The 21,212-nt window shown below is 41.2% G+C and overlaps 1 protein-coding gene across 3 annotated transcripts; it reads left to right on the forward strand.

Annotated features, from left to right (window-relative positions):
• Nucleotides 1-978: 978 nt before the first annotated feature.
• On the forward strand, nucleotides 979-6,429 carry gpr185b (G protein-coupled receptor 185 b). Of its 3 annotated transcripts, none has more exons than XM_036146267.1 (2): nucleotides 979-1,293; nucleotides 4,340-6,429. In XM_036146267.1, exon 2 carries the CDS (start codon nucleotides 4,342-4,344, stop codon nucleotides 5,413-5,415), a length of 1,074 nt encoding a protein of 357 aa, XP_036002160.1. In that variant the 5' UTR covers nucleotides 979-1,293; nucleotides 4,340-4,341; the 3' UTR covers nucleotides 5,416-6,429. The 3 variants fall into 3 exon arrangements, with proteins under 3 accessions (XP_036002160.1, XP_036002161.1, XP_036002159.1); XM_036146268.1 differs by lacking the exon at nucleotides 979-1,293 and adding an exon at nucleotides 1,312-1,471; XM_036146266.1 differs by lacking the exon at nucleotides 979-1,293 and adding an exon at nucleotides 1,855-2,213.
• The last annotated feature ends 14,783 nt before the right edge of the window (nucleotides 6,430-21,212 follow it).

Here is a 21,212-nt window from a genome sequence, read left to right on the forward strand (position 1 = left end):
CAAAACTGAAGTCACTGGCCGCCATCTTGCTACTCCCTACTCTCACAGAATCCCATAGGATTTGGTTGCAACAACAAGCAGTTTTCTGGCTTCGTGAAAACGTTTTACAGGTAATTCTACAGTCAGTGGATGTACTAACACTATCAACTACTAGGAAATTAGGTGCTGAAATATTTTACATGTTATTCATATTAAATATATATATATGTATATATAAGTATGTGTATATGTATATATGTATATATATGTATACACATATGTAAATATATGTTTTTGTATATATTTATTTATATATTTATAAATGTTAAACATATATATTTAAATGAATAAAATGCAAAATATTTCAGCACATGACTTTCTCAGTACTTGATATTTTTAGAACATAACATAAAACTATATGGCATTTGACATTTTAAAAGTCTTAAGCCCCCCCCCCCTGAACATGAGAAAATCCTCGTTATTCGATGCTGTAGCGCACATATTCCCTAGTTACTGGAGGAAAATAGGGAGTACCAATATGGCGGCTGGTGGCTTCAAAGCGACTCGTTCAAACAGACGGTGATTAGCACTCCAGTGTATTATATAGCTCAGTGGTTATAGGAGCTGGTGGTTTGGCCCCCTACTGCTTACACTCACGGTGACACGTGGAACCAGCCCGCGACGAGTGCCCGTGCGCCCCCGTGAGTTAATGCAGTGGGACATCCATTAAGCTCCGATGTTGCATAAGCAAGTCTGGTTTGTTGCTGTATGTCGTGTAATTTACACATGTTGGGGAAAATAACAACACGGCCCCCACATATTCTCACTCGCTCTCCCTTTTTTTTCTTTTTTTTTTTTTACTCGAGTAATTAGTCACTGTTTGTTCCCTTAGTTGTTCCTACAAGAGTTAATCAGCGCGCCCTATTAGAAGATGAATAAAGGTGTTTGCTTGAGGTGAGCGAGTCCACTCTCCCTCTCGCCGTGATTCACACGCCGAGCATGCAGACGGTGACTGTAGCAGCGGAGACTTCTGACGTCAGACCAGGAGAATGACACGCGCGTCCAATAAGGGGCCGAGGATGTGCAGCGCGAGGACGGAGCTTGCCGAGAGAAGGCTAATAACCATGCCAACCAAAGAATATAGCGCGCGCTGCTGACTGGGGGTAGGAGGGGGGACCAAAAAAAAAAAAAAAAAAAAAAAAAAAAGAGACAGGGGGGAAACCCTGAAAGAAGACAACAGTCACTCAGAGGAGGAGAAAGGAGCGACTGAGGTATCCCGGTTCCTTCAAAGAGGAGAAAAAAGACGAGGAGCAGGTAATTTTTGTACATTTCTTTTCCATCTCCCTGGCATGGTTTCCCCTTTATTCCCACTTTCTCTCCAGCACCCCCTTCCGCCTCCTTCTCCTCCTCTTCCTCCTCCTCCTCTTTCCCTGCATGCCCCCCTCTCGCTGGCTCAGGGACCGCACTGCTGCAGCTGAGTGAAACAGATAAGGTACCCCCTTTTTTTCTTACTTTCTCTCGCTAAATACACACACACACACACACACACACACACACACACACACACACACACACACACACACACACACACACACACACACACATACACACATAGAGACGGCAGAGTGGCGTTATACGTTGTTTTAGTGCATGCTAATTAGCCCCGCCGCTACCGCAGGGAATGGACCTGCCACCGCGGACAGTTGCGTGGCGTGCGGTGGTGACCTTCCCTTGGCCGTTTTGCAGTCGTTGATGTTGTCGGCGCGTGCGCGATTTGCGTGCGTGCGTGCGTGCGTGCGTGGAGGCTCATGACAGAGGAGCGGGTAGGGGGTGTGTGTGGAGGAAATTGAGTTAGCGAGGAAAGGGGGTGGCGGGGTTGAGGTGGGAGGTGTGTGAGGGAGGATTTTTTTTTTTCCCACCTCGTTTTTTTTTATGAATGAAACTCGGCATCCGCGCTGGCTGTGCTCTAAAATTAGCGCAGCTGCAGCATGTGATGTGGATCGGAATCCGAAATTATAACCTTTTTTTTTTTTTTGGTGGGGGGGCAAACGCGCACACACATCTCTGCGCGCTCACGTCCACGCCGCCGGTGAATAGAACAGCAGCTACAGCGCTGCGCCGTGCCCCGGGACGTCATGCACCATTTTTGGAGACGCTCTAAAAATAGAACGAGGTGAAGATGGTTCGGACTGTAAGAAAAACTAGAACCTTGGACTCTGCGTTGCATTTGACAGGTAGGGCCGCGACGCGTTTAGGCGTAAGATGGCGCAAAGTCGGGATTTAATTGTGTTGCAATGTGTCACGTTGCCTTGAAGCCAAAATGGAAGGAATACCTCCAGCCCTGAGTGTAAGTGGGTGCGAGTGTGAGAGAGTGGCTACACCTGCTGCTTTGGTGGTGTTACAAAAAAACAACAAAAAAAACCTGCCAGGAGTGGGAGTGGGAGCTGGACGTTAACGTGGGTGCTGAAGGGTCAAGTGGATGCTTGTTTTCATGAATGAATGTTTGGGTGGATGAGAGATGACTGTTTTGTTTATGTGTTTATCAGGGGTGTAACGATACATCCTGCTGTTGAGGTGAGATGATACACGTTACCGGATTGTCGAGAATGACACAAGATGAGATTTTAGCTTTATTTCTTGACAATTGGAAAATCCCAATTTTATTTATTTTTTTCTAAACGGAGTAAGTGGATCACAAACACAAGCACGCACGAACACACACACACACACACACACACACACACACACACACACACACACACACACGACTAATCAGTGTGGAGTATTCCATGTTTTAAAGCATGTCTAAGAAAGCAATGAAAATACAATGTATTACTTCCTCCAAAGAGAATAAAGGTTTAACAGATCTGAAACTGTGTTTTAAAGAATCTCAGTTCAGTACAGAGTTGTGAAATTCAGGTTTGATCAGCCTATTTTAGATTTGAACAAGAAAGGATCCGATGCATAATCAAAACTGGGAAATTACCTTGTTCCCTCATTTTTCCTACAAGAACGCGCCATATTAGAGGATGAATAAAGTTCTTGGGTTGAGGTGGTGAACACCAACATGAAGTTACAAAGCAGATGCTAGCCTTGACATTGTTACCCAGCTGTGGTAATCTTGCAGTGCTTACAAAGCTTTAGCCTCTCATCTTTTATCATTTTCTGCTTCTGCCAAGTATCCAAAGTGCTGCCACTGAAGTACGATGAGCAGCCTCCTTATGACGCTGCTCCTTCAGTAAGGCAAGGCAAGTTTATTTTTCAGTATCGCCTCGTTACTGAAAAGTAACGAGGCGATTCGATGTGCTGTTCAGTACATCTGAAGAACTACTTGTTTTCTCACAATAGGATTGTTAGACATAAGCCTCTTTAATACACAAGTCTGTCACGAGACCCTCTCTTAGCTACTGCTGGTAAATTATAAATCTTTAATCGAGGCAGTGATAACCAAAGCACAGATCTACTTTCAAAAATCTAGCCAGTGTGGTCAAACCAGATGAGGGTTGAAGTGAAAATCTGCAGGGTAAACAGAGAGCATTGAACATAAAATTAATGCCTGACGTCTCCTGTTCTACAGAGTTAAGCACATCAATGGCATGTAATGCCTTATCAGTTTTGTTCAATTTTAAAATGACACCACAACAGAACCAACTACGCTGAAGACCACTGATCTGTTCTCCCACTACGCATTGTGACCCGTTCAAAGTGTGTTAATGGTAATAAATGATTTGCATAGTCCACAGATCCTTCCTGGTCTTGGTGTGTTGTCACCTTAAATGACCCAATAGCTGGTTGCACAGACCGTCTATAGGCTCTGAATCACTTCTTTAAGTCAAGAAGCCAGCTAACCTTTACATAAGTCAGCTAATAGGGGGCTACAACCACATGTCTTCACAGTTCATAGGTGTAACAGGGGTGGGTTGACTTCAACCCCCCATGCAGCCTCTGCCTCTTTTGAAGACACAGATAGCAAAAAGCCTCTAAAGCCAAAGTTCACTTGACAAGAAATAGCTTGCTGTTTTAATATTACATGCTCTCCTCGCAAAATGTCTCCTTACACTCCTACTGTGCATATAATAATGCAGCTAATAACACCTTTACTTGTTTTTCTCCTTTTTTGTTTCCTTTTTTCATCACCACTACCTATATTCTTCATCTTCTTCACACCATGCCAATTGAGGAAATCCCATTATTTTCACGTTTGATAAACTCGCTGCATTCTCTAGTTGGTATTTTTATTATTTACTTATCTATTTTGCTTTTCTGTCTCTCTGGTAATGCTTTGCCCAATCATTTTCCTTTCTTTTACCGTTGAACTTAAATGCTCTTCTACATCCCTCCTTCCTTCCTTTTTCTCCAGCTATGGTTCTCTCCCTGGCCGCCGTCGCAACAGCCATGAGCAGCGGCGGTGGTAACGGCTTCAACTCTTCCTTCCCACTCGACCAATTTGACTCCTCGACATCTTGGAGCGTAAGCGAGGACCCCTCCAATTCGTCTTCAGAGCCCTTTCTGCGAACTCTGACTCCGGACCTCCAGCCAGCGACCACTGCCGGCGTTGTGCAGGAGGTCAGCCCTTGGGATATTGCACTGTGCGTCACAGGGACATTCATCTCCTGCGAGAACGCCTTGGTCATCGCCGTGCTGTTCTACACACCAACGCTCCGTGCTCCCATGTTCATCCTTATTGGATCACTAGCCGTGTCAGATCTCCTGGCCGGTCTGGGCCTCATCTTAAACTTTATCTTCACCTATTTGATAGACAACTCGGTGGAATCTGTGACGTTGCTGTCGGTTGGACTGCTCATCTCAGCCTTCTCAGCATCTGTCTTTAACATCCTTGCCATTACGGTCGACCGCTACCTGTCTCTGTATAATGCCCTGACCTACCATACTGAGCGGACGGTCACTTTCACCTACATGATGGTGGTTTTCATCTGGGTGACATGTGTCACTCTGGGCCTGCTGCCGGCGCTCGGATGGAACTGCCTGAAGGACTCGTCTACGTGCAGCATCTGCCGGCCGGTCACCAAAAACAATGCAGTGGCGCTCGCGGTCACCTTCCTTCTTGTCTTTGCCCTGATGATGCAGCTCTATCTTCAGATCTGCAAAATCGCGTTACGCCACGCCCAGCAGATTGCAGTGCAACACCAGTTCATGGCTATCTCCACCACCAAAGGGGTCTCCACGTTGTCGGCCATCCTGTGTGCCTTTGGGGTGTGTTGGCTGCCATTCGCCATGTACTCCATCGTGGCTGACTCCAGCTACCCCATGATATACACCTACGCCACAGTCCTCCCAGCCACGTGCTGCTCTGTGATCAATCCCGTCATCTATGCTTTCCGGAACCCGGACATACAGAAGTCACTGTGGATGGCTTGCTGTGGGTGCGTCCCATCCAACCTCTCTCTACGACCCAGGACTTCCAGTGACGTGTAGCAAGAAAAGTTGGGGTCTAGGCTGATGCAAAACAACGTGTCGGTGTAAAAGAAACAACAGCTTGGGATGAGAAAGAAAAGAAGGCTTGGCTCTCCCCATCATATCAGGGCTGGAAAGCTGATGACCAATGCTGAGCTGGCCAAAGTCGAACAGGCACTGACAGATGACTGAGAGGAGGCATGGTCAAAAAAAGAAGGAGCTAATAAAGACCATGTCCTGTTTTTAGCCTGGAGAACAACCAACTGCAGGATGGCAGCAGCAGGAAACCAACTGCAAAATCGTGATTGAAGGTATCTTTTAAAACTCTCTCTTTCTTTGGGGATGAGAGAAGTGAGGCCTCTCATGAGTAGCATATGTGTGAAGGTTAAACTTAAGTGGAAAAAATTGTACTACATCTCCAGAGGATGCTCTGGATGGTTATGCAATCAGGAGGAATGCTTAAAATACTGTATGTGTCTTCACTCATGTCTTTGAAATCTAGTGCTGTGTGGATAAAAATACAATGAGCTAAATATACAAAATGAATGACTTTCAACATTCTCAATGAGCTATATTTATAGTTGTCTTTCAATAAATTATTAGAAAACTGTTCTAAATCAGCCATGTCCCCTTTATCACAAGCAGACTAGGTTGTTGAAAAGAGGGAAACAAAAATCAGCTTTGATATTTCACATCACTTTTAAGCCAATTTTAAATTTACCCAAAGCCAACATCCCAGCCTACTGTCTTAAAATGTTTAGGAAATTCAAAAGTCCAACCATTCTCTGAACTGGGGAAATTTAAGGGAGGATTGCTAAATTTAGACCTGGCATGTGTTGTTCTCGGCTTCATGACATCCAACGTGTTTGCCGTCTGAGGAAAAAATGGGCTTCTCAGGCTGCGATCGGGCTGTGACTACAAAGTAGAGCTGAATTCAGTACCAAGGACAGCTCCACTGCAGAGTTCCGCTTCTCTGGGAAATGCTCTTGGCTGTGGTGTGTGTGTGTGTGTGTGTGTGTGTGTGTGTGTGTGGGGGGGGGGCTATGCTGTTATTTACACCATCTTGATGGGGATAGGGAAACGGGAATTAAATGACAATCCCCATTTGATTGGAGGTATTAATGTGATCGCATTAAGTCAAATCAGCAGAAGATCTGGCTTGGAAAAGCCATTCATGGAGCCATGCATAAAAAAAACTCTACCCATGAGAGAAGAAAAAAAAAAACTGTGGATGTTCTTTTTGTTTTGTTTTTTGAGGCACAAACGATTAGTCATGAGCTGATATGAAATTCCAACCTTGAGAAAATACCACGGTTTTAATGTATTTACACAAAAAACTAAAACAAAAATGTCTGACATCAGTTACTTACCTTTATTCGAAAAGGATCAGCTACAATCATTTCTTGTGGGTCTCAGCCATGCGCTCCATTACATTTCTCATTATTTTGACTCATAAACTTAGAAAGCTAGAAAAAACACCCACTAGTGCTGCTTGTCGGGACTTTGATGCAATCAACTGGGTTCCCTTATAGATGAAATTTTTGACCAATCTGTATAATATGATTGAATTTCTCAAGTGCCTTGAGGTGACATGTTTCATAAATTGGCGCTATATAAATAAAATTGAATTGAAATTGAATTGAAATGTGAACAGTAAATATTCAAGTGCTTATCGTTCGAAATTATATATTTTTGAATCCTCTCTTTGTAGAGTGATATATGTATAAAAAGCTGGTATTAAATGGTTAGCTAGTCGGACAATCTGCTCCACAGTGCATGTTGTCAGATGACATGCAACTTGTAGCTTTGAAACCAGTTTTTAAACAGCGCCACATTAATAAGACTGACAGGCAAAGCTTTAGTCTCCACACAATGACTGTCTGTGGTTAAATGGACAGTGTATATATTTCCAAACAGCTAAATTTGTCATTCATGTAAATTAAGGAAATGTGTGAGGGCCTCCTTCAAGCTTAACAGCAGTGCACAGTCAGAAGTAAGGGGATGGGAAGCAATGCTTTATTCAATGCCCCAGTTGGCTAGAGAAAACTACCGGGACTGCAAGCATCAGCTCCCGAGAAATTGTATTGGTTTTGAATCTGTAACTTGAAAACATCTCGGTCAACTGGTTCATGCCTTCAGGGGGCTCCTACGTTTATCAGCATCTCCACACCGCTGTGTATCCAAAGCAGCTCTAAACTTAAATAGCTCAGATTGCTTTAGTCTCTGCTGCTGTATGACTTCCATTTCAATTCCCCTGCTTGCAGACCGTCAGCAGTAGCTGATATTGGTCTCCCCCCGCCTTGAAGAAGCAGTGCAGCTCTGCCCTGGAGCTCCTCTGAAGGCTCGACGGGTTAATGAGAAGCCAGAGAGGCGAGGTGACGTGGCGTGAAATAGAAACGCCAGGCGAGATGTACTTTAACACAGCCATGAGTCACACATACACACCCCCTTCCACCGGGGTTAGAGGTATATTTCCCATAGAAAAGGCATCATGTACGGTAAATCCAGTTAATGTTATTAACATCCTTGCACCAGAGAGGTGATGTTCAGAGAATGAGCTTAACAGGTGATTATTTCCAACCTTTTGTCTGCATTTAAATGATCTGCATAGATAGTTTTCGCTCTCGTGTTCCTCTGCCCAACCTCAGAGAGCGTTACGATGACTAAGCTACTGGCATCCTGCTAATATACATGTGTGGGAGGTGTGCTGGCTTTGGGAAAATCTATATGGGCTGTAGAAACTTTACTTTAGAGTAAAATGAGCTGTTTTTGCTACAACAGGGAGTTACTTTAAATTTTGTGCTTTCTACCAAATATGTTGCAGCAGAAGAAAGCAAAAATCACAACTTGAAAAATGGCGCACAGGAGAAGCAGTTAGTATTATTATTTTCTATATTGTAAATTAAAACTTTAAAAAAAGAAGAATTTTCTACATTTCTTGGCAGGAAAAATACAATCAGTTGTTTTTGCAGCCGTTGTTAGCAAAACAACAGCTGCACAAGTTTCTGTCAAAGATGTTTTTTTTAAAGACAATTTATTTGTATCCTATTTTTTTGGCTTTCCTTGCTTTTGGCCTTTTTTGGAACAAAATCTCCTTTGCAATAAAGTCCAGCTGCATTTTGCTGTGTACAAAAGCCACAATCAAGAAGCAGAGAAAAAGAAGAAGTGGTCAGCCTGGAAATACAGCTAAACAAATAATAAAAAAAAAAAATGTTCTAGACCCACGGGTGTTTTTCCGGACTTCGTTTTGGGAGATGTGATTTATAAGAATATAGTTATTTGTCTATGTTAAGCTGCTGGTAGTCAGTTCAAGAGTTTTTAAAACACATAAAAACTCAATCATCATACAAGGTTAAAAAACAAATCAAAAAACCTTTGACCACCTCTTTTGTTCTCTCTTTTGTACTGACACTGTATTGATGGAACTGCCTAATGGTTTAACACTAGCATCAATAATTAGGTGAAATACATTCAATTATCCAGAGGTTTGAAGCATGAGATGGATGTAGTTTGATTCTTTGGGAAGCGGGGAGTTGAATCATTGAGGTTAATTGAATCCATTTTACATTAAAAAGTGGAAGCAGGCATTTCCTTTGTAGGCATATTTATGTGTAAGGTTTATTTAGGCACTTGTGTTTGGAAATGTTAGATGGGACAAACAGGGCGGTGAGTAACCTTCCAGGGTTTTACTGCCTCTAAAAGGTAGCTGATTTTGTCAGATATTTAAATGTGTTTGACACATAGAGTTGCCTAAATCTAGTACAGCTCTGTTTGAGTGACTTAAACCCACCTCTGAAACATGGCTTTTTCATCATCTCAGACTAGGCCTCTAAAACCTGGATGAAGAGACTATATCAGGTGTTTGACATCGACTCTAGCTACACGCTAATGCTAACCTAGCATAGCTCAGTTTTTGTGTGAAACTTTAAGTTATCGCTTTTTAATCTTCCTGAACTTAATATCACATTAAACCACTAAAGTGATATAGTGAGATTATGTATAACAGTGATCCATACACAAGTAAAAAGTTCTACGCATCTTTACCACATGGATAAGATTGTTTTTGAGGTGAAAAATGTAGTAGCTAGCTACTGTTGGCCAGTTTTGCAGCTAACTGATAGAATTAGACCAACATTTTTTACACATCAAGGAGAACAGTTCTGCAGGAATTAGTGAAACAACTTTCTAAAAAGTATTTGTCATTCTTGCCCCAACAATATAATTGAAATATACTTGTGTAATAGGTTATATTACAATACCTTTATCAGATTTTTATTGTTAGAATTATAATTTAAAGTTTTTGGCTCTAACTAACAGTTTTGTCTTAAACTTAAATAATGTTGTTCTCATTATACAAAAACCCAACATGAGTCTATCCAACACTGTTTTACGTCATTTTGAACTGACGTTCTTAAACCTGCTGAACTAACAGTCTCAAATGTAAATAAACTATATTGTTCCTAATGGACTCCAAAATCATAGAAGTACAATATTTGTAAAAGGAAGGCAAGATTTATTTAGTGATGGCAATTTCACAAAAATCTGAAAGCTGTCCATGTTCCAAAATAAAATGAAATTACATGAAAAATTGCTCTCAATAAAAGCGCAAGCCATGAATTTACAAAACCATGTTTCTTTGGCCTTAACAAAATTAACTAATATACTGGATAAAATGTACAAGTAGATCAAATGATTTAAGCTAGAGTTCTACTTTTTGGGCTTCATATTCCAGCTTTGGTCCCAATTTAACAACTTAAACATTTGTTTTTAAGCTGTATTGTGTAGTACAAGTCTATAGTGTTCCACTCATCTACATTTTTGAAGAACAGGCTGGTATTTGCTCTGACAGTGTAGCCACAGTATATAGGATTTCACTTGGATAAAATAGGTCCAAAATGAAGAATTGACACAATTCCGGTGGAAACCATAAAACCAAACAAAGAAACCTCAAGCCAGGCGTTTGATGTGCAACCTGACAGGTTAATTCCAGCATTTATCAGCCTAAGTGGCGAATCAGCTGACAGTATGAGCAGCATTTGCTCTTTTTTTGTTATAAAATGATGTTTATGGTCCCATCTGGCACGTCCTACAAGTGGTTCTTGGAGCAGTTAAACACACTCATCTGTGAATATGGCACTAACTCAACCATTCCTGGGGACGGGAGTGAAGCGACCACTCACTGTGTGTATGTGTGTGTGTTTGTATGTGTGTGTTTGCTGTCCTAAACATTCTCCACCGCGAATCATAGCCAGTTGTAAGGAACCATAACTCAACCAACTCTCACTGTAAACAAAAGACGTGCTGAATGGTTTTATCAGATGCTACACCTGACTAATTGTTTTTGCTTTTTTTAATGAAACTGTCCATGTGAGTGTATGTTATTCTTTTCTTATGCAAGACTGTAGAGAAATGTATATTTTTGTAATGTTCAACATCAGGGCATGAGTTCCTAGATAGAGTATGTTCGCTGCTGTGTGTGCGTGTGTGAACGTTTCTTCCTCCTCTTCTTCTGTGTTATTCCTATTTATAAATGTTAGCCGTTTCCTTATTTTATTTAAATTGCTTGTTTTTTTCGGTGGGAGGGGGGGTAAATATTCTGAAAAAGTGCCATATTTGTTGACTTATCTAGTGTCTTATTTTTGGTTCATGTACATACATTTTTGTTCAATGGCGATTCTCGTTGGAGAATTTGAAAACATTGGAGAGCGAATCTTTGAAAAAGAGCAACAACAAAATCTCAACACCGCAGCTAGAAAGGGTATAAAAGGAGGAAAAGGGTAATTCTTAAAAAGTACTGATTGATCATCACACTGAGCAAACAGAATAAAAACCTTCCAAACTACAGTGCTGTGAAGTAGTATTTGCCCGTTTTCAGGTTTCATTTCTTCTAATTTTGAAAAAAATTAATCAAATGTCAATATCATTCAAAGATAGCTTGACTATGTAATCCTGTTTTGAAATGATAGCCTTATTTATGAATGGAAACTCAAGCTATCCAAACCAACTGGAACCAAGGTGAAAATATAATTAGCACACTTGCTAAATCATGAGTTGATTGTGATTAATCACATTTTTCACTCAACTTCAGTTGCTACACCCTGGTCTGATTACTGCCAGACCAGTCGAATCAAAAATCATTTCAATAGAACTTGTCTAACAATACAAATCGGAGTAAAACGTCTTAAAAAAACACATTAAGCCTCAATCTCTAGAGTTTCATTAACAAATGAGAAACAAAGTAAGCCTATTAGTCTAGAGAGGGTTACAAAGTCATTTTTTAGGCTTTAAAACTCCAGTGATTCACAAATGTAATAAACCTAAAACCGTGGTGAAACTTCCCAGGTGTAGCTGGTCTTCTAAAATTAGTCATCCTGGAGGCAACAACAGAGCCCAGAAAAATATAGAAAGCACTGTAGGGACCACTTGATTACATTAAGGTCAGTGTAAGGACAACGCAATAGAAAAATATGTCATTGCAATTCTGCTGCTTTAAAAATAGCTGACAATACTGATTATGATTAACCCATATTTTTCTGACTCTTCATTACACTACAAACTGTAGAGAAGTAGAGAACTGTCACTGTCAGGTGTGAACATTAGAGAGTTAGACCCTGTCCAACTGTCCAGATAAGTTATACATATCTATAATATGAATTTATGACAACATAAATATAGTATTACTATGTCCAAGCAGTCCTATGTGACATAGGATATTACACATAGTCATATTGCGATAGCAGTTGCAATTCAATATCTTGTGCAGCTATAGTGCAGATGAGTCAATATTAAGACAGAGACTGAACAGAAATGGCACCCATGTGTGAGTTCCAAGGCAGAAAACAATGCTGATCATAAAGAACAAACAACCGTGTCACATTTGTCTGCAAAAACAATGCAAATTTGGAATTTTTTCTGTGGACTTATGAGACGAACGTAAAACTTTCTGAAATACGTGCCTCCCGTTACATTTTTTGTAAAACTAACAGCGCATTTTTTAGCAAGAATATCATTCCCACAGCCAAACATGGTGATGGTAGCATGAAGATCTGGGGCTGTTTTGCTGCTATAGGACCTGGACGGCTTTCTGTATTGCAGAAAATCCTCAAGAACAACTCCCCAGTTTGACTCATAATACCAATAGCACAAAATTGCACTTATTTGATGATTAGACACATTAGGTGGTGACAGACAAGAAAAAGTACAAATCTGTAAAGGGACAAAAACTTTTTTACAGCACTATAGGTTGTTTTGCTGTGACTCTTACTTTCTTGCACAACATGCAGTAATGTGAGCATTTTTGTCCATAAAAAGACTTGCACTGACAGCGAGGCAGGGAGACAGAGCCAAAGTACGTCACAGTCAGGTTCCAAGTGACGTCATTTTGTCTGAGTCGTGTCTGAGGAAGCAGGTCGTTTCAAAGACATCCCCATCTCCTCCCCTCACTTTTCCACCCTCCCCACATCCGCTTCTTCCCCTCTGTTTTTCCTCATTGCCGTCCAGAACAAACATCCTTCTCTGCTCTTAACTTCATTGTTTCAACAAAAATCCCACCCTTTTCTCTTCCCTTTTTTCTTACAATTTCCATCCTTTACCTCCTTTTTTGCATTCCTTCGACTTGCCTCACATTTTGCTTGCTTCCGCCTGTCAGGTGTATTCTAAAAATAGTTTCTTCCATAGAGAAAAAAAAAAGAAGCAGCAGAAAAATAAAAAAGGAGGGGAAGGAATTAAGCAAATAAGCCTTTCCTCAACACAGAAAAGAGGCTGTCATTCCCTTCTGTAAAGTTTCATGGTCTCCCTGCCTTTTTACCATCCTGTTTTTTTCCCTCAAGAATTGAGTCATGACTATATATTTCTCTGTCCATGTCCCTTTATTGAGCCTACATTTTTTTCATGAGCACAAGCATTTACGGTACAGTTTTTAATAAGCAGGGTCAGGGGCGAGTGCCTACTGCAAATAAACCATCTGCAACCCATGATTTGGGGCACACTTTAGGCAAGCTGACATTGTTAATAGAAAAATGGGGGGAAAAAACATTACAGAGCTAATTTTCTATCAGACCAAATATGGCCTTCATAGAAAAACATTGTTTTATGCATCAATGTTGTAGGTTTGGGTGAGAGGCACAGCGTATGCCCAAGCATCTCTCTTTACTATTGGGTAATGATACTGTGATGTCAGAGACCTGATATAGCATATGTGAATCATGTTTTTTTTAATATAATTATAATTTCTATTGTATTTTTTTTTCATTTCTCTGAAGTTTGTGTTGTGACACAATTGATACAAAAGTACAAATGCACTTTATAAGATGGACATGTTACACATTGCACTTGTAAATGTCGAATGTAAAACTTCGAAGAGAAAGATTTATTTTTTAATATTGTAAATACATGAGAAGAGAAAGAAAAAAAAAATCTGCAAAATAAAAAAAAGTTGAGAAATATTTGCCAAATAAACTTGAGACATCAAAGGAGAACGAAAAAATAAAAGTTGTGCTTTTTCTGTGTGCGGGTCGTTGACGTCAGCTGGTGTGTTTGTAGGAGTGAGCTCGCGTGACATTAGCCACCTGTGGGTGGTGCTACGAGTGTTTATGTGTGTGTTTTGGGCGGTTGTGAGTGCCTGTGAGTCAGTGCTGCAGGTCATTGTAGTGTAGACCAAAATGTGCGGGCGAAAAAGAAAAACAAGGGACGGAATAGATGCTGTTGAATTATTAAAGCTACTCCCTGGTTACATAACAGCGGCACAAGGTGTAAAACATAGGAAGTCTGGAGTGGTACAGTACCTGAAAAGTAACTACACCCTTCACATTTTTGTAAATATATTGTATATTTTCATGGGACAATACTGAAGATATGACATATTGATGCAATGTAAAGTAATCAATGTACAACCTGTACAGCAGTGTACATTTTGATGTTCCCTTAGAATAACACACAGCCAATAATGTCAAACCGTTGGCAACAAAAGTGAGTACACACCTAAGAGAAAATGTCAAAATTGCGCCCAATTAGCCGTTTTCCCTCCACGGTGTTGTGTGACTCCATAGTGTGAAAACATCTGGGGTGTGAATGGAAAGCAGACGTGTTAAGTTTGGTATTCTCGCCCTCACACTACCCCATACAGATCACTGGAAGTTCAACATGGCAAAGAACTGTTTAAGGATTTGAAAAAAATAAAATGTTATTCAACATAAAGATGGCCAAGGCTATAAGAAGATTGCCACTACCCTGAAACTGAGCAGCAGCACGGTGCGGCAGTACCCGCACAGCTGTTTAACCGGGCCGGTTCCACTCAGAGCAGGCCTTGCCATGGTCCATCAAAGGTTTGGCGTCATATCAAGAGGTTGTGTTTTGTAAATAGAGCTGAGTTCTGCCTGCCTTCCTGCAGAGGTTCAACGTGTAGGGTGTCAGCATGTCAGTGCACAGACCATACACCACACACCACATCTAATCGGTCTGCAGGGCTGTCGTCTCATAGGGAAGGCTCTTCTAAAGATGATGCACAGGAAAGCCTGCAAACAGTTTGCTGAAAACAAGCAGAGCAAGGACAGGAATTGTGGGAAACATGTCCTGTGTCTGAGGAGAACAAGATAAACTTATTTGGCTCTGATGGTGTCGAGGGTGTGTGGGACAACCAGGTAAGGATTACAAATACAAGAGTGTCTTGTCTACAATGAAGCATGGTGGTGGGAGTGTCATGGTTTGGTGATGCATGAGTACTGGTGGCTGTAAGGAGCTCATTACAACATGATAACGACTGTAAACACACTTCCAAGACAACCACCACTTTGCTAAAAGAAACTAAGGGGTACAGGTGTTGGACCTTCAAAGAAATTCTTCAGACCTAAACCCCATTGAACATCTGTGGGGCAACCTGGAATGGAAGGTGGAGGAGCACAAGGTCTCTAACACCCAACAGCTCCATGATGTCGTGATGGAGGAGTGGGAGAGGATTGTAGTGGCAACCTGTGAATTTCTCGTGAACTCCATGGCCAAGAGAGTTAAGGCAGCAGTGGAAAATAATAGTAGCCACCGATTATGGATGGTAATTAAAAAATTAGCCAGGGGCGCACTAGAATTAGGAGATTACCACAGAAACAAACTCTACTCAAACATAAATCTGACCATGGTCACTTGCCGCTGGATTTTTAAGTGCGGTCAGTCTTGTCCAAGGTCCTTTACCTGCTTTCATTCCTCCAACAAAAGCTTTGTGAAATTATTTTGTAAATAAATGACTGAATTTTCTTTTAATGCAGCATTTTCTCCAGTCTTCTTGATTTAGGCTGCATCCGAAATGTTTTAATTACAGCTCCTGTTTCTTGATCTTCCATGAGGTCAACAGTAAAAACTCTATCATGGAGTCAAGCTTCATCAAGCTTCTGACTGCTGTGCAGATTTCAGACAGCCTTTAACTCCGACGTCATTACATGAATGAAACGCACATTGAGGATGTGAGTCAAATCCGTGCCTACAGCCTTCGCAAAAGGAACTACAAAGTGCTCGCTCTCTTCTCTCTGGACATTTTCATTCATTTCCGTGAGTTGGGCTCTGCTTATATGTCATGTCACGCAAAGGATTGTAGGATTCCTCATAACTCCATAGTGCCGATAAAGGACATTATGAGGTTCTTATGTTAAAGGAGCTGTGAGAGGAAGCATAGAGACTCCTTTTCCTACCTCCTTCTCTACTCACTGCACTATACAGGCAACACATATCATGGCGACCACTGACACACTTCCACTTTGGCTAAAGAGTCCTCAACCAAAAGACGGGTTTGGATGCAGCCTTGGTCTGACTCTTCCATCTTTGACATTCGCAGCTGTCCATATAAGCTGCCAGGGTGTGACTTTGATTGACATGTATTCTGAATTAATCTGATTGGAGAAAGAATGACACAAAAAGTGTTGATTGGTCATGGTAAGTGTGTAACCAATTAGGGACCAGCATGAAGTCACATGGAAGCTGAAAGACACATTAACACTCCTCTACGGCTCCGTCCGAAAGGATCTAATTGGGAAGGACTCTTCAGCCAAAGTGGATGTGTGTCAGCCATAACCGTGATAAGTGCTGTTCAAACAGTGCAGTCAGTGAGGAAGGAGGTAAGAAAAGGAGCCTGCTTGCTTCCTCTCGCAGCTAACGTAGCATAGGAACATTCCAATATCCATTACAGGCCCCAAGGAGCTATAAGGAACCCCACAATCCTTTGCATGGCATGACGTATAAGCACACCCCACCTCATGGTAATTGTTGAAAATGTCCAGAGAGCATGCACATAATAATTTATTCTCGGAATGCTGTAGACCCGGGTTTGACTAAAATCATCGAAGTGAGTTTCGGTCGACACAAAGGCGTATGAGTTAGCTCGAAATTGGCACAGCAGATAGCAAGCTTGTTTCCTATCCACAATAGATTTCCTACTGTTGACCTCATGAAGGGTCAAGGAACAGCAGCGGGAACTATAGGAGCTATATTTAGATAATTTCAGACGCAGCCTTTATTTTTGTATTCATGTTAGGTTTCAGACTAAAGAGACAGATTTTCTTGCCAAAATTATTGCCACACTACACTACTGAGAGGCTATTTAAAGGAAAACTAAAATTTCTCTGACATGTTGAGAGTTATCTGTCGTGAGAGAGACTCAGACCTTTCAAACAGATGGAGTAAAGTTTCTCGGTTTTAAGCTTTTAAGCTTTCAACATAAAACTGTTGTTGAAAACGGTGGATTTGGAAATGGAAGCAGCCTGTTGAAAATGTTACAGTGACGATTAACATCTACCTTTTCTAGGGAATGCACGTAGAAACCAATGTTTACAGTTAATGAAGCTAACCTCACTAATAACCACAATTACAGTTCAAATCTCTACTCTAAAACCATTTTGTCTTTGTTTTCAAATAATTTAGCAGTGTTTTACAGTGACTGCTTGCACAAAGTCCTCATATAAATCATTCCTTCGTAGTGTCTTAGCTGTTCCTGGGACTGTGCTCTTCTGGAGTGAGATGTCTGATGTTTCTCCAGGTATCTCTTGGAACCACTTCACCAGTGTGGGGTTTGCTGCCCGGTGATCACGGACACTTGCCTTTACACATCTTATATATATCTATATATATACACACATAAACAGATATGCACGTACTGATGACATGGCCATCCAACTCAGTGAAACACTTCAACGCCATCCAACATTTAATTGAACCGCAAAGCGTTTGCGTGAGCCGGAGCATCGTGACAGCATGATGCCGTGTAGCCGTGCATGTGATGATGGTGCCCAAACTCCTTGACTCACCCTTATGATGCTGCAACGTGGAGGTGAAGGAGCTCTACCTAGTGGTTACAGATGAGTGCTGCAAGGCATCAGCGGGGAAGAGACGCAGCATCCTGCACTCACATCCACACGCACGCCTCACTTCTTTTACGTCATTCCAGCAGCTCGCTCAAAACAAGCACAATTTACCCCATTTCCCAGCCCCTCCGTCTCACACCATAGCCTTCCACCCTCATTTCCTCCACTATGCTGCGAGGCACAGCAAATTGTCTCGGTGTGAACGTTTGGTAGGAAGGTGCGAGCCCAAACAGGGGTGATATTCCCCCATCTGCTGATCCCAACTCACACGTCTTCACCCTGACGTAGAAATTTTAATGAGCATTAGCTAGAAACTTGTGAGCAGGAAGTCCCGCTATGCAGTCAGGAGATGAATCATGAGTGGACAGGATGTGAACAGGAGATTATTAACACTTCATCAGTGTGACATCATTGCTAATCAGAAACAGATTTAAATGAGCCTTTTAAATCAACAACCATTAAACAGCCCAAAACAATGGGTACTGATTAACGCCTAGAATATGCGTGCTTTTCAGGGCTTATTGCGTATGTGGAAGGGTTGTTGAAATAATGCCATGTCTTTGCAAAATGCACACGACGGTGCAGGACTAATCACCGGCTGGTGATTATTAATGCATTTTTCTCTCCACTTTGAAGCTGTAGAAGTAGTCTACAGTTTACTTCTGGCTTCTTTGAATATAGTATGATCTTCAAAGTGATGGATCCTGTGGAGTTCTCAACTTTAATCAGACCAGTCCAAGACATGTACAGGGCCTTGCAAAAGTCTTTACCACCCCCTTGGTTTTTTACTGATTTTGTTTCATTCCAACCTGTAATTTACAGGTTTTTTCAGTCCTATTTTATGTCATGGATCTGCACAGAAAAGTCTATGTTGGTGAAGTAAATGAGAAATATATTCATAAAAAAGAAGATCAAAAATGTCCATATGTATTCACTCCCTTTGCGCCCCTGAAAAGGTCTTGTGCAACGACTTACCTTCAAAAGTCCCAGAATTATTGAAATAAAGCCCACCTGTGTGCAATCTTAGTGTCCTGGAGCACCATCAAGTCCATCATCTTCAAATGGAAAGCACATGGTACAACAACAAAAACCTGCCAAAAGAGGATCACTTACCAGAACTCACAGACCAGGAGGGCAGTAATCAGAGAGGCAACACAGAGACCAAAGGTATCCCTGAAAAAGCTGCAGAGCTCAGCAGCAGAGACTGGAGCATTAGTTCAAAGGACCACAATAAGCTGCACACTGCATAGAGCTGGGCTTTATGGAAGAGTGGCCAGAAAAAAGGCATTATTTAGTGTTAAATAAGATAAAGCAGATTTTGAGTTTGCCAAAATGAATGTGGGCAACTTCCCAAATGTTTGGAGGAAGGTTCTCTGGTCAGATGACACTAAAATGACCTTTTCAGCCACCAAGGGAAACATTGTCCCAACACACATCCCATCCCCCCCGAGAACACCATCCCTACAGAGAAACATGGTGGTGGCAGCATCATGTTGTGGGGATCTTTTTCTGCAGCAGGGACTGAGAAACTGGGTCAAGTTGAAGGAAAGATAACGGTGCTGAATACGGGGATATTCTTGAGTAAAACCTCTCAGTCTGCCTGTGATTTGAGACTGGAACAAAGATTCATTATACTGCTAAAGCAACCATCGAGTGGTTTAAGGTGAAACATTTAAATGTGCTGGAGAGGCCTAGTCAAAGTCCAGACCACAGTTCAGTTCATTTCAGAATCTGTAGTTTGACTTGAAGATCACTGTTCACAAAACCATCCAACATGAAGGAGCTTTAGCAATTCAGCTTTGAGGAACGAGCAAAAGCCACTCGGTGCTGGAATGACCTCAGGGGTTGGCGCTACAAAGTACTGAACTTATTTTGCTATATTTGTTGTTTGCTTCCCAATAAACAAGAATGCATCTTCAAATGTTGTTGGCATGTTCTGTAAATTAAATGCTGCAAACTCTCAATCCATTTTAATTCCAGGTTACGAGGCATCAAAACATCAACAATTTCAAGGGAGGTGAATGCTTTTGTAAGTGATTTGCATTAGAATACTGGGGTGCTCATTAAGTTGTTTAATAGTTAAATCGTTTAATATGAATAACTTCTATGCTGTCAGATGTCTGAGAAAAAGGATCTATAGCCCGATTGAAAAATTCAAAAGTTTTGGGAACATTCGTGGTGGGTGGGTTGTGGGTTTGGGTCAACTACAGAGTCAAAGCAAAACAAACTAAAGGATTTTATTCTGCCGCATGCAAAAATCAATCAGTTGTTCAAGAGATGCTGAGATTTAGACTAATGCAGACATTTTTTCTCTGCAGCAAAAACTGAGCTAACAATGGAGAACAGAGAAGTACATATCACTGTAATCTGTCAGGAAGAGAAAATTCATATCTTCTATACACTTATGATTTTAAGTTACAGTAAAAGGACCAAATATGTTAAGGTGGGGATTTGGAAAAGACAAACGTATAGTGTCTGAAGTCGAGGCCAATTTCAGCTTTAGTGGAGATTGCTGAAAGACCAAAAAGCCTACTGCAAACGTTCCCCAAATGCATTTAAAGAGGTAGCTTTGACATAAATTACTGTGCCAGTAGCATGTAACTGTGTTTTCACTACATTCACTCTCAGTCTTACCTCATTAACAAAGAGAGGGAAAGAAAAAAAAAGATCTTTGAGGAACCCCTTCAGATTCAGTAAGCAGTACAAGTAAAAAGGCGCCAAACTCCGTCAGAGATGATTTCCTAATTATTTCAGAGCTCTTTTAGTGAGTTGTATGGAATTGTGCCTTTTTAGTATACATTATACAGATCAAATGTATACTCTGATCTGTACTTAAGCTTTGTGGGAGTAACATATATATATATATAAAAAAATCTAAACATTTAGATTTCTTTGTTAAATGTACACAAGTGCATGTTGATAAACTGCCATCCCACCTTTGTTGTTTTAAGCTCACTCTCTACCCAAAAAATACAATAAGCAATTTTATACAAATATAAAATGTAATATTGAAACTTCTGATGAGTCTGTTTTGTTAATTATACTTGGTCACATGAACCAAGTAATTAAGGGTTGGGTTTTGGCTTTAAATTCAGCAGCTGTCTGCCTACATATGAACTGAGTCTCTGATAACATTATGAGGGATTCGTTTAGGAAAATGTCGTGTGTTTTTGGTCTTTCATCCCCATTGTGCAGTACTGATTCCAACATTAGATTCCAACTAAACATTATTACTTTAATTCTTACATTAGAACAAAATTCCTAGGAAAAACTCCTGAACTTAAAAACCTCCCCGCCTCCCTAAAATAACAAAAGAATGAGTCATCCACATTGTTCTTTGTGAGACACGTCTGTGCTTTCTGCTTTTGCTGCTGACCTCTCGGTCTCCATATTCCCCTCTCTGCTGTGTCGCCATATGTGTACCAAAAATGAGAAACAGCACCCGTGGCTTCCACCTCCACCCTGCCAAAGAGCAGA

This window comes from Fundulus heteroclitus, chromosome 14, assembly GCF_011125445.2.
Source record: "Fundulus heteroclitus isolate FHET01 chromosome 14, MU-UCD_Fhet_4.1, whole genome shotgun sequence".
Classification (NCBI taxonomy): domain Eukaryota; kingdom Metazoa; phylum Chordata; class Actinopteri; order Cyprinodontiformes; family Fundulidae; genus Fundulus; species Fundulus heteroclitus.